Here is a 13552-nt window from a genome sequence, read left to right as displayed (position 1 = left end):
AAACATGCTAATGTTATATATGTGTTAATTAAAAATTTATATTATTTTGGTAACAATAAGTTAGATAAAAAGATTAAAAAAATCCAGACATAATCAGATAATAACATGTTCTTTGTTAACGTAGTAAAGAACTGCAGCAACGTGTTACAGCAGTCTTGCCGGGCAAGGCCATTTTCTACTTATAAAATTTATCTGCTGTCAATTTATGAATTTAAATAATTATATATATATATATATATATATATATATATATATATATATATATATATATATATATATATATATATATATAAACAGTAATAAAATAAAACAGGCGTGTAAGTGCAAAAAAGGTTTGCATAATATCTACTTTTAATACAGACGAGTCAACCTCTCTACTTCCTAGACATTATTTATATGACCACCAATGCACATATTTTTCCATTCAATAATCCATCCTCACTAATGATTATATATTTAATCTGTAGGAAACAGTATGTAATTTCTATATCACACATAATTAGAGAAAACATTTTTTGGTGTACTGCATGTCCTGGAGAGAGGTGGGTCACAACAATTTTGCAAGTACTCTCTTTTATCGCATAATCGTCACCAATATTTTAGGCCGTCAAAATTTGGATAAAAAAAACCTCTCGCGTAAACGTTGCATGATGTTTTTGGTCCCGCTATTAGATTCCAAGTGCTTTGTGTAGGTAACTTTTCAGTATAAAACGATGTATTTTAAAGAATAAATCTAATATTTATAATATTTAAACGTTATAACCTTTATCTGTTCTTCTGTGTTGCCGCAGTGTATTACTTAAAAAAATGTAGCCAGCATTAGTTGGCATCATTCATGTTTGGTTATGTTGCTTCCCGTATAGAGCACGCACATGTAGTCGAATATCGATATTGATATCTCGCAGATTGCATGCAACGGGCGCTGTCTGTTGAGTGCTGAGTTAACTACATTTTATGGCCCAAACTCTTTCGTGGTAAGTGTATACTACAACAATAGTTATGCGTTAGTTCAGGCTCGCATTCACATTTTGTTTTTCTATTTAAAATTGAAAGGTTTTTGTTGTATGACTTATTAATTTAAATATTTTGGCGTGCTCTTGTAGACTCCTTTTTTAAATAAATGTACTTTCCATGAATGGGTTTTGTTTTATAATTAACTTTACATAACAAAAATTTTTTTTTTCGCATAAAAATTACACTCCTACTTTTTAAACTTGTTTTTAGTATAAAATGTGCGACGATTATGTGATAAAACACGGTAGTTAGCAAGTGAAACACTATGCAGCACCACCAGTACGATTTTCACACCTGTGAATGGTGCCTGTAGCAAGATGCTAATTTTTCCAGCTCCTACTTAGTAGATTTATTTATTTTTCATAATTTAATCTCTTGTATTTTTCTCAAGCAAATTATTTTGCGTGTGCCTAAATTAAATACTGACATAATCAGGGCTCGATTTTAGCGCCTGTCCGCCTGCCCGTGACAGGCAAAATCTCGTCCGGGTAGGCAAAATAAAAAAGGCAACTGTCCGGTGGATAGGTGCAACTTGTGACGCAGAGGTTATTCGCACGCACTAATGCAGCAGAGGTGATTAATAACATTTATGCGACCGCGACCGCAAATAAAAAGTCTTTGACAATATATATAAATAAACAATAATGGCTGCTCTTTTGTGACGGACGACTCTGGCTATTGTAAACCACGGGAAAAAAAGTAGGTTATGTACAAACCGTGCTGAAATCTTCTGAATCATAATTCTTAAAATCTTACGTTCACGTCATGATTCACGTAACATAGTCGTATTCGTATGCTAGAGATGCAAAATGTCTCACACCGATTATGTTTGTTTTTGTTGCCATTTTTTAATATTAATTTCGTTGCAGTGCAGCCAACAATACGTAATTTACCGTTGTATACTTTCAAAATATAATTTTTTAAATTTATTGTCTTTATAAATCGCGACTTTACTAATTCCTTGCTCTACTTTAACATAGTTTGTTAACAGAAAAGCGTTTTCGCGTGGTTAACATTTCACGGCGTACTCCAGATGCAGCTGACAGTGGCCGCAGTGACTGTGACTGCTTGAAAATTCGCCTGTCAACTGTTGCATCAAAAAATAAACATTACTTGTTTACAGAGGACACGGTAATATTTTACAGTTTATCTTGTCACGGCGATTGTTTGTATTTAATTAACTGCGTTACACAATGTGGAAATTCATTACTGGTGCTTCAAAACCACCAGAAAAGAAAAGAAAAACGGACGATGACAAGTCAGAATATAATGTTAAATATGACAAAATCGCTCGGTCCCGTACCTTTTTAACGTCTTGGTGTTCCGAGTTTCTTTGGCTTCGTTACGACACAGAAACAAAACAAATGTTTTGCAAAGTCTGCGAAACGCATTCAAAATCATCTGGATCAGTTTTTGTTACGGGCTGCTCAAGTTTTCGCAAAGAAAACCTAACGTCGCATGCTACAAGCAGTGCCCACAACAAGTCTCAAGATATGGAAGATGCGATACTGACAAAACCTGGACAATCCAAAGCAGAATTGACCTTACAAAGTATTCAAAAGGATGTTTTCACTAAACTGGAAATACTGTTTCCTGGCTAAACATGGGCGACCTTTCACAGACTTTGTTTGGCAGTGTATACTTTACACAAAGAAAGGCCTGGATGTTGGTAATACTTCGCACTGACAAGAAGTGCAAAGAATTTCTGGGTTCCATTGCAGAAATAGAACGCCAGGAATTGCAAAATAACTTCAGAAGTGCACCATATATTTCAGTAATGTGTGATGAGTCTACAGAGACAGTGCTGTACAAGAACAGGTCATTGTTTATGTAAGGTTTGCTGTTAAAGGGGTAATACATTGTAAGTTTGTAGGTTAACATGTAGAAAGGCCTAATGCAGCCCTGATTTATGACTGCATATTGTGTGTTTTAAATGAGTATTGTGGGTTCACCATTTCAGATTTAAAGCTGCATTTGGTAGGCTTTGCAAGTGATGGTGCAGCAGTGATGCGAGGATTGCATAATGGAGTTAGTACCAAATTGAAGCAATCAATTCAGCCCAATTTGGTTGCTATACACCGTCTTGAACTCGCATTGAAAGCTGCACTTTCTGAAACACCATTGAATCTCAAAGTGGAAAATTTCTTGAAGAAATTATATGCATTCTTCCACCACAGTCCAGTGCACCGAGCGATCTTGAAAACATATTGTGAAACTCTGAGAATCAAGTTCTGCGTACCTACCAGAGTTGGAGGCACTCGTTGGGTTTCTCACACCAAACGAGCCTTGACTAATGTGCTCAAGATTGTTCCTGCACTTATCCTCACTGCAGAAAATTTACGCCAGAAATCAACTTGTAATGCATCAACTGCTGGTTCATGCAAATTTATTGATGATGCACTGAACAATTTGGAATTTTTTTCAGTATATTCACTTCTTTTGCGATGTAACCTACATTTTGAGTTACTTTTCACAACTTTTGCAACATCCTTATTTGACTGTAGCAGAAACACAAAAGTCACTGTGTGATACTATCACCATGTTGCAGAAGCTCTGTGACAAAGATGGCTTTCATCTCCGTGCATGCAACAAATTAATTGAAGATGAAGCTAAGCAGTTGAAAGGAGCTCCTTTGCAGACTCCCAAGAAAACAGCTGTTATAAATGCAATTGTTGAAAATTTAGAATCTCACCTTGGAGATAAGAAAACTGGACTCTGTGAATTACTGACTGCTACAAATTTGTGTAGTTTTAAAACGTGGCCTACAAGCATTCAGCCAGAGTTTGGTGACACTTGCATCGTTAGGTTGATACACTTTTTTTCTCCCTCCCTTGTGAATAATGGGGTAAAGTGTGAAATGATTGAGTTGGAATGGACAAGTCTAAAGACCACAGTTTACCAGCTGTATAATCCAGTAACCAAAGCAAATTGGAGTGATATCAATCTCAAATACCACACAGAGTATGAAAATGTACTCTCTCTCATTGATCTTGTGCTATCCCTGCCAGCTCACACTGCAGATTGTGAGCGAGGGTTCTCACTCATGAAGTTTATAAAGACAGACTGGCGAAACTGTCTTAATGATGATACACTGTCTGCCCTCATGCGTGTTCAAATACAGTCACCTTCTGAAAGTGAGTTTGATCCAGCACCAGCAATAAATCTCTGGTATCATAATGTTCAGAGAAAACGTAGACCCTTTCAGCATCCTTATCGAAGATGTTCAAGACAGAATCAGCCAAGTAATTCGTGCAGTGACTCAGACAGTGACTCATCTGAAAATGATGATTAAATAAGGATGTTAAGTGTGTGATAAAAATAGGTGCAAAATATAGCAAAAATCCTTTTTTCTCACTTTTTCAGCGACTTCGAAATTTTTTTTATTTGGGTAAAACAGCGGACAGGCAAATTAGATGGCGGACAGGCAAATTTTCGATTACACCTGTCCGTTGGGCAGGTTAAAATATTCCTTAAAATCTAGCCCTGGACACAATGATAAAAGTTGTTAATACAGTTAAACTCTGTTAAGACGTTTTTCAACCGTACGGTGGTTACATCTCCAATGTTAATTTTGATATTGGACCCCTGTAGGAATGCCCTTATGTATTACCTCTATCATTACCAATGGCCTAAGTGGGCGGAAAAAATTATAGTTTGTGACAGATACCGTGAAAACCATACATTGGAAGCCCGCAGTGGATGCCTCATGAATTTTATTTTTGAAGGCATTTATGTATCAACTTTATCAGCATCGTTGCACATTTTGATGTAAAAAAATTAAAAAATCCGGGGCGGAATTCGCCTTAGTTGCGTGGAATCTTGTAGCCTGTTATTCCAAGCTCTCTGTATGATGCGATGACGCACCTGAGTGGCCAATTAGATAAGCGGATAGAGCTAACTTCAGCATAGTAAGCATTCTAAGTACCTGTGTTAACCAGTGCAGTTATTTTTTTGCAGCATTCTTTAATTTTGCTTAGAGTATTAAAAAATTTATTAATATTTACAGTAAAAATCTCTGTCATTAATACATGTATTTAAATATACTGGGTGGTATATATTTTATTTATGGATTAACTGTGAATGATAAAATGTTAACCTTGATGTGAAAATCATGAATGTAATGTATAATGACTGCAGTGGTTTTGTTTACAGTATTGAAGCAACTGAATTCAATGCCATGTTAGAAAGATTATAAATAAAATATATTGGAAATTGCTGAGGAAGCACATGCTACAAATTTTCACCTTTTAAATAAACTTTTTATTGAAATAACACCATCACTCAAAGACAATTTTTTCTCCTCCAACCACGTATGCAACTTTCCGCGACAAGTGTTTTTTCTACCCAAGGCATGAGTTTGCATATCCTGAGCTTTTTAAATAATTTTAGGTTTTTTCAGCAGCTGTTGATGATCGCTACCTCTTACCTTTGGCAATCATAGCAACCTATTTTCACAGAAAAGCAAAATTACAAAGCACAAACAACATGCAAAATTTCTGTCGTTCCTTTAGGCAGTAGCAGGTCAACCAACCTTGGAGCTTGAAGGAACCTGTGCACTATAGTGTTGCCATGCGGCATTGTCAAGTTTGAATTGGCCTCATGCCATGATTTTTCAACACACATTTGGCAGTATAAGTCTGTTCAAAAATGGAAATAATAGGAAAATGAGGAAACAAAAATTTTCTTCATTACGTCCACCATATAACAATTTTTGACTGCAGTGCTCAACAAACAATGAAACTATTATTAGTTCCCCAAATTGCTGTACTAGTTGCGTCACGTGGTTTGTTGTTTATTCGTCAGTCATGATGCCTCGAATGAGGGATGGGATATGGTGTACAGATGGAACAGCCTCACAAAGTTCATACGAATGCAAGCAGATGATTGGTCGAAAAATATAATTTAACAGAGTGCGTAGTGCGACTAAGGTTTTCACAGTCATTTTTGTTATTGTTTTGAAACAGTTGTTTAAAAGTTTTAACGATAACTATATTTTAAGAGTGTAAAGATAAAATTTATTACATTATTGTTTCCGTTAATGATGAACGTTACATGCGGGAAGCATCTGTATACGCAAAAGTTTTGAATGGGAAAAATAACATAGGGATAAATGGAAATGATCAAGGGAATAATTATTTAAATGTTATAAAGGGGAAAACGTGCTATGCGGGAATGTCATAAGCTAGTTTTATGTATGTACTAGGTATTGCTACTCTTAACCATCTAGTGAAACGTTAAGCGACTGTGCTACCTCGGGGCTAGGTGTTTTGCTTGTGGTTGGATTATGGTAAAGTGGGGCACTGATAAGTCTTATTAAACAAATTAACATTTGATCATACTGTATATTTAGTGTGTCTAGATTGTGTGGAGGTTAACTTAAAACTGAAAACAAATTTTTATGAACTTTAATTTAACCGAGAACTAGGGAAAAAGTATGAACGACACATCACTATTTGCTTGAAATGTAATTTGTTAAAAATTTCACAAGAATTTATTTAATGTCTCACTTAAGAAATCATATGTTCGCCTCAATCTAGTAATTGGGAAATATTAACGACACTGCTGTTAGTTTTTGCCATACTGTGTTTGCCAATAACAATCAAGAAAATAAACTTTGTAAACCTTTTGATTGTTAATTAAGCACGGGTACCAATTCTGTTCCAAGTGTAAGTACTGAATCCGGTAATCAGGAATCAATTTTGTAGAACCAGAATTCGGAAGCAGGTAGATCTGTAACCATCCCATTCCCTACTAAGAAGTAATTAAAAGATACACTTATAGTTGCGGTTTTGTAGTAAATTATCATTATTATTTTTTTTCCTTTGTAAAATGTTTTAGGGCAACAGAAAACCCCAGCGAAAGTGGTGGCAGTTTCGATGCCACTGGAGCATTCCACGGTGGTGGTTTTTCTGACGAAGATGAGGTAGGTAAAAATTTTTTTTCCAGATACTTTACATTTTACGGCAGGCATATAATTAAGCTGTGCTAATTTACGTTATATTTTAAACGTTTTGGGTCACTTTTTGGTAATGTCATAAATTGCTGAATAAACTTTCTGTTCTTACTTTACTGTAGTTTTCGGCATGAGTGTATATCCCTGGGGCTCGGAACCCCTTGGAATTTAAAACCCCTCAATGTGGGGACCCGCTTGCATTTGCAAAATTGTAACTGTGTAACGGGATTAATAATTGTAATCCCACGATAATTCTTCAGATTTTCGCCTTTGGCTTCCGGCATTTAAAGTTTTAGTTTTTCAGTTGTAAAAATGGGAAAATAATTTTGCACCTTCATGTAAGATATGAGATCATTTGATTTTGGGCATGGAAGTAGTGCAGCCCTGCTTATCTGTACTACTGCACATTGATTGGCAACAAAACACTATTATATCACTAACTAACAAATTTGTATAACACCATCATTTACCAAGCTTGTTTATGTCTTAACATCTTAATTTTACAAAATGGGCTGAACTAAATCCAAACTGCAGTTGAAGTGGCTTAATTTTTCGTAAGTGATACAAATTTTCTGATGTGTAAGCTTTGTAAATTTCACATTAACCAGGAAAAAACAATAACTTTCTGAGAAATCTATCAAAACCGCAATTAATCACAATTTAATTGCTTTGAAAAAATTAATAAGTACTGTTAATTAGGCCTGTGTGTGGATCAGTTTTGTTTTACAGTTCAAATAAAATTTAAAGACTATCAAATTATACGTGATTAATAAAATTGTATTGAAATAGCAGGAGATGGGGAACATTTTTTAAAAACTAGTTTTGAAGTCATATTTAAATCAATACTTGTACTTAGTTTTGTGCAATTGCTATAGATATTTCAAGATAATAAAATACCCAAGTTTGCTTATTTTCAACTTATCAAAAATTCAAGTTTGCAGATTGTCCTACCATCTGAACATAACCATTATGCTGTTGTGAACTGTGCTCTGTTAGAATAAAATATAGTTTATTATATGAAACCCATTAATATAAGTATTTTAATTAGATACATACATACAAAATTACATAAAGTGATATGCAACATTTTCACTATACTTGGAATACAATTAATTATATTTTATTTCAAAGTTTAATTATTTAAGATTGAATATAATAGGAATAATAAATTATTCTTTATTTATGTTTTTTTTTTTAAATTTTGAAAATTTGGATTGATTTACTATTGTAATTCTGTAGAACTTAAAATAAATGTTATAAAGTACAGTAAAACCTCGCTCGTACGGCCCCCGGTTCGTACGTACACCTCGGTCGTGCATGCAGATTTTCAGAAACCGTAAAAAATGAGGCAAAAATAAAAAAATATTAAAAGTGTAAGAAATACGTTAAAGTTTATTAAAATACAGTTGCAACCTGCAGCTTTTATAACGAATACGGGCTACATACACATTGCGTAAAGGTAAAAAATTAAAAAAAAAAAAGGCCGCAAATTGATGGAAATTTACCGTCAATAGCGCGCCGTACGTGGAGAAAGGTCATTGTACTCGGTCAGCTGCTGTTACGGCGCGGCGTAGCAGCCCGCTGGCTCTCTTTGTTCGCTGAGCTGTGCATGCGCAGTATAACTCACTCAACGCTCCGCCCATACTCGTGACCTTCAATCAGCAGCCAGCCAATAGATGCGAGCTTAGCGGAAAAAAATATAAGCTCCACCTCCCGTGTACCAGTTTTGTCCTGTTCTAATACCATTTTATTGGTATATGCACCAGTTTTCTCGCTGCCGTGACATGTTCAAGTTTACGTTCATCTTGATGTCTTGATACCAATTTATTAATTAATTACGATCCCCAGAAATAAATTGTTAGTTTAAAATATGCGTCAACTGTACAATACTTCCGAAATCATAAAATACGTATAAAACAGTTACAAGACTTCGCTCATTTTATCTTGTGAAGTTTATGTCTCGTACCAGTCGGCTAAGTTGTGACATAAATACAGTATCAGAACTTACAAACAGCCACGTAATATTCCCGACATTTGCGTTACGTTTATACATTCGTGAGTTTACGTTTTTCCCTTGTGCATTTTATATTGTCTCCTGCTATAATTACTCGGACTTTTACATGCCTAGGCTTAAATTATTACATGTTTTGAAATAAAAGCAACTTTTCATGTTATAAAATATGTATATTTTGCGATTTAAAATGTTCATTGCCGACTATAAACGTTACGTTTTTCACGATTTTTTTTGGCCTACTAGCTAATCTTATCTACACTTAAAGTACCCACGGTATTTTTTTATTTGAGCAAATATATTGTGTGTTAATTATTATTTTATTGATATAAAATATAAAAAAATGTAAACACGGGGCTTACGACACTGCCTTCAGTGTCAATTTTTTTTATTTTTACGTTTGATTAGCTCAAGTGTTGTTTCTGCACGAATAGGATATAATTTCGATCGAAAATACATCAGCAAAATATATAGACACGGCAGGTCATTTCCCGTGGCAGCAGGACACGGCAACAGCAAATCATTTCCCGCCTCAAATGGACGTAATTTGGTCTCTCTGGTTCTTACGTACAACTCGGTCGTAAGGACAAATTTTGGAGAACCGTGAGTGTACGTAGAATCGAGGTTTCTTAATGCTAATTCCTTCCACTCTATGGCCATGACCCTATTTTTAGATGGTTGAATATGTACATCATGTTATAAGAGAGATTTAAAGTATTTTTATCTGATTCAGATTGATTGTAATGGTAAAATTTTTTGTGGTTATGGTTTGTGTCATTTATGTGATTCTGCAGATTTAAAATAATGGGCAAAAAAGATATAGGCGATTTAAGAATTACATTGTTTAAGAGTCATTTGTGAAAACTTTCAGATAAATGGTGGGCCAGGCAGCATCCGAAGGGATCCACGCACGAGGAAGATTTCTGAAGAATCTGGTGGTGCAAACAATCAAAAGCGGTCGCAAGTTAGTTCATCAAAAAAGTCGGGTAGCGAAGCGGACCCGGACAGTCGGAAGCGGCTCGGCGAAGAGCCCGGCAGGCAAACGCAAAATCAAAATGTAGATAGGGTAGGGGGTGAAGAGATCGCCCCCACAAACTCCGCCTCGGAGCGAGAACTTTCCGGGAACAAGCGGCTGTCTTCGTCGTCGGGTGTTTCCTCGGTGTCGGACGCTTCGTTGGCGCACGGCCACGACAGGACAGGCGTGAGTTCCGCGAAGCAGGGCGTCCTGAGCGCCGTCCCCAGCTCGAACTCTGTCAGGTCCAGTGGCGCGGACGTGCGAGCAGAAGGTGGCGGCGCCCCGTGCGAACCTCGCGTCCCGCGAGACCCCGCGAAAGTGAGTGTTTCCAAACAGACAGCGGCGCCGGCGGCTCGGGTCGCGGGCGCGGAGTTGCCCTACCGAGGGTTCCCGCCCGCTGCGACCGCCGGCGGCCAGAAGCCGGAGGAGGCGTGGGATCAGATGCCGGAAGACGCTGACCACCTCGTGGAGAAGCTGATGGCGGATGACGACCGGCAGGAGAAGCTCAAGTTGTCGCAGAAACCTCCCGCTGCGGAAGCAGCCCAGCCACCTCCGAACCTTCAACGTGCTCAGGAGAAGTGGTTTTACAGAGATCCACAAGGACAAGAACAAGGTGGGTTGGTACTGCTGAATGGTCCTGTTGTATTACCTTGTGCTTCCTGTAACCGAGGGCCCACGGGGACCAAGGCGTTCCAGGCGGGGTCAGTCCTGGTATTGGCAGATGCCATTGCTGGTGGCTATTCTTGGGGTATACTGGTTTCCTACACCCATTCTGTCAGTGCTCTATCAGCATGTCTGCAGTACACACACTAATGTGTGTTTTTATTTTATGGCACAAAGAGATGGTTTTTTTTTTTAGCTGAAAGTGGTATTATTTTTGCACTTTTACTTCAATATTAACTTAAATATTAACAATAATATCTTTTATTTTCAAAATACCAAATAATTATGTAATTCAGGTTATCAGAGGTACCAGCAGTATAAAGTAATTCACCGTTCAGCCAAATGATATCTACTTATACTATAATACAATAAAAAAAATGACATAACTGTACGTTTTGCTAAAGAATGCATAATGTTTATGTTTTAGAGATTTTACTTGGTAGAAGTCAAGCATAACGATGAGATAGAGTCAAATACAGTAAAACCTTTTTGTTGCGACCCCATTTATTGCGACCACCTCTCTATTACAACCCGATTTCGAGGAACCGTGAAAAAATTGCTGAAAATCCGAAGAAAATTGGACAGAAAATAAGTTTCTTGTGGTGAGTAGCGTGTTACTGCGTTTCTCTTGCTGAGTGCTGTACTGCTGTAGGCAGCGCATATCTAAAAATAGATACCACTTCCTGTCGACTGCTGTAAGCGCTTGACAACCCCCATTCCATGTCCCTTTGCCGGCAGGGTGCAGATAAAGGTTTTTGTGGCAACGTGTTTACACAGCGACCGCCTCGACTTGTGTTAACTGCTGCAGCTATGTTTATTTTGACAGCTCAAGCAATTATCTTTTCCCGTGGGTTGACAGAAAAAGGTCGCTTCACCCAGCATAAAAAAAAAGGCTACGGCACTTATTCCCCACGCAGGAAACACACTGGCTGCCGTCTGTCTCCCCCGCATTTATCTTTCTTCTAACATTCCACGTCTCGCCTCTTGCTCGAGCAATAACGAAGCGACCACGTGTTGGGCCATTTTATGCTTTGTTTGGTGACAGCAGCTTGATTTTATTCGTTATGTTCCTTTTCATAGGACCCTTGCTATTAAAATACATTTATGTTTAAGTTTGAAAGCTTGTAAATTCCTTGCCAGAGATGACTGAACTAGAACTTGGTGTGAAAAGTGACATTTTGACCCCTTTCTCACCGCTTTAGTACACCATTCATAATAGCCAAATTTTACGGGAGAAGGGAGGGTGAAATGAGCATTTTATCACTGAAGGTTTTTCAAAGGAAGCGAAGTTGGGAGGACACTAGATGGTTTGTGTGGCTGGGAGGGATGAGCTAGCTTTGAAGAATTTTAAAGAGGGGAGGGAGGGAGGTGTGAGCTTATGCGTCTTGAAGCCGCTGCCACCAGCCAGGCGGGCGAGCTTCGTGTGCGCCCACTCGCGTTGCAGAACCTACAGCTGCCAATATTTTTAAAGGAAATGTCCCATTATTTTTTTGTTATTCTTACATGAACATTATTGGAAGTATTAAAGCTGACACAAAAATACGCTGTGTGTTAAAATTAACAGATTTTAATGATCTTTTATTTCGTTTTTTTAATTTTTACATTTTGGTCAAAATGTCCAATTTTTTGATGGTTCCCGAGAATGTATTCGTAAAATTACTGCTTCGTTAAATCCGGGGTTCGTGACATCGGGGTCCTAGTGTATTTAACTACGGCAAGCAGAAAACGTACATGTAAACTAACCAGTAAAAATAAACTGTCTTTTGACATATTTTCTTTAGAGGTGGCCGGTAGAGCGACGGACTTGTCATGAAGGTTGAAGTGGGTTTAAAGCAAAGCCGTCTAGCATTGTGAGTGACAGCATCCTGCCATTGTACGGCTGGTTTCTTGGCGAGTAGCGGTTTGGGAAAGGGGGGGGTTTGAAATGAACTGAAAATTTCGGAAAACATCTATTACGACCCTATTCCTGGGAACTGTGAGGGGTCGTTTCAGAGAGGTTTGACTGTACTGATTTATAAAACTTTTAGAATTTTATTCAGTTAAAATTTTTTCTCATGTTACTGGAGGCATGGTGTACACTTAAACATCTATCCACTGTATTTCAGAGCACCAGCGCAAAATTAAGATATTTGCTGGAAAGCAACCGCTTAAGTTGCAGGACCATAAACACCTAAAAAAAAAAAAAAATTTGCTTTGTTGATCACTTAGTTTTTTTCTAACTTTTTTTCCCCCTCCATTTATTTGATCATATCTTAACTGTTAATCCTGTGTTCTCATATTTTTAAAGGCCAAGTCATGATATCACATGCTAAATAATAATAATAATACTATAGGTTTTTTATATATGCCAGTAATAATATGTACTTTAAAGGCAATTATTTATAATAGTAACAAAATATGTAAAACAATATGAACACGAAACAAGAAAAATGTTTTCATAGATCTAAAGGTACAGAAGCACTTCAGTCAATGTTTGCTGGTCGTATACTAAATACCGCGTAGAAAACTCGAAATATTCACCAAACTTTGGATTGTGTAGCTTTCGATGTCTGGCTCTATACCCCCTTGTCCACTCAGGACCAAAATGGTACATTTTGGACACTGCTGGAAAACAAAATTAAAAAAAAAAAAAACTAAAAATTCAAAAAAATTATGGTTTTCACTTTTTGAAAAGGCAATAAAAGCATTCCCTAAACCCTCAACATCAACAGCAGAGGATTATTTACTTATTTTTTAATAATGGAACCATTCTGGAGATTATTAAAAAAAAACCACAGAAACATAATTTGGCAAAATTTTAATGCTGATAAGATTCTTGGATTTTGAATAGGCTCATACAATTTCATATGTCGGACACCCGTCAATATATTGCACACAGTTATACTAATACTGTAAG

The 13552-nt window shown here is 37.0% G+C and overlaps 1 protein-coding gene across 2 annotated transcripts in view; it reads left to right on the top strand.

The window, feature by feature from the left end:
* The window catches only part of LOC134531729 (GIGYF family protein Gyf), a 158087-nt gene that overhangs the window by 41295 nt on the left and 103240 nt on the right, over nt 1–13552 (top strand). For both annotated transcript variants that reach the window (XM_063367571.1, XM_063367572.1), the window contains exons 7-8: nt 6853–6937; nt 9850–10606. In XM_063367571.1, coding sequence (XP_063223641.1) covers nt 6853–6937; nt 9850–10606 — 842 coding nt within the window. The remainder of the gene's footprint in view (nt 1–6852; nt 6938–9849; nt 10607–13552) is intronic.

Source organism: Bacillus rossius, chromosome 5 (genome assembly GCF_032445375.1).
Source record: "Bacillus rossius redtenbacheri isolate Brsri chromosome 5, Brsri_v3, whole genome shotgun sequence".
NCBI lineage: Eukaryota > Metazoa > Arthropoda > Insecta > Phasmatodea > Bacillidae > Bacillus > Bacillus rossius.
This window is presented reverse-complemented; position numbering and strand designations above follow the sequence as displayed.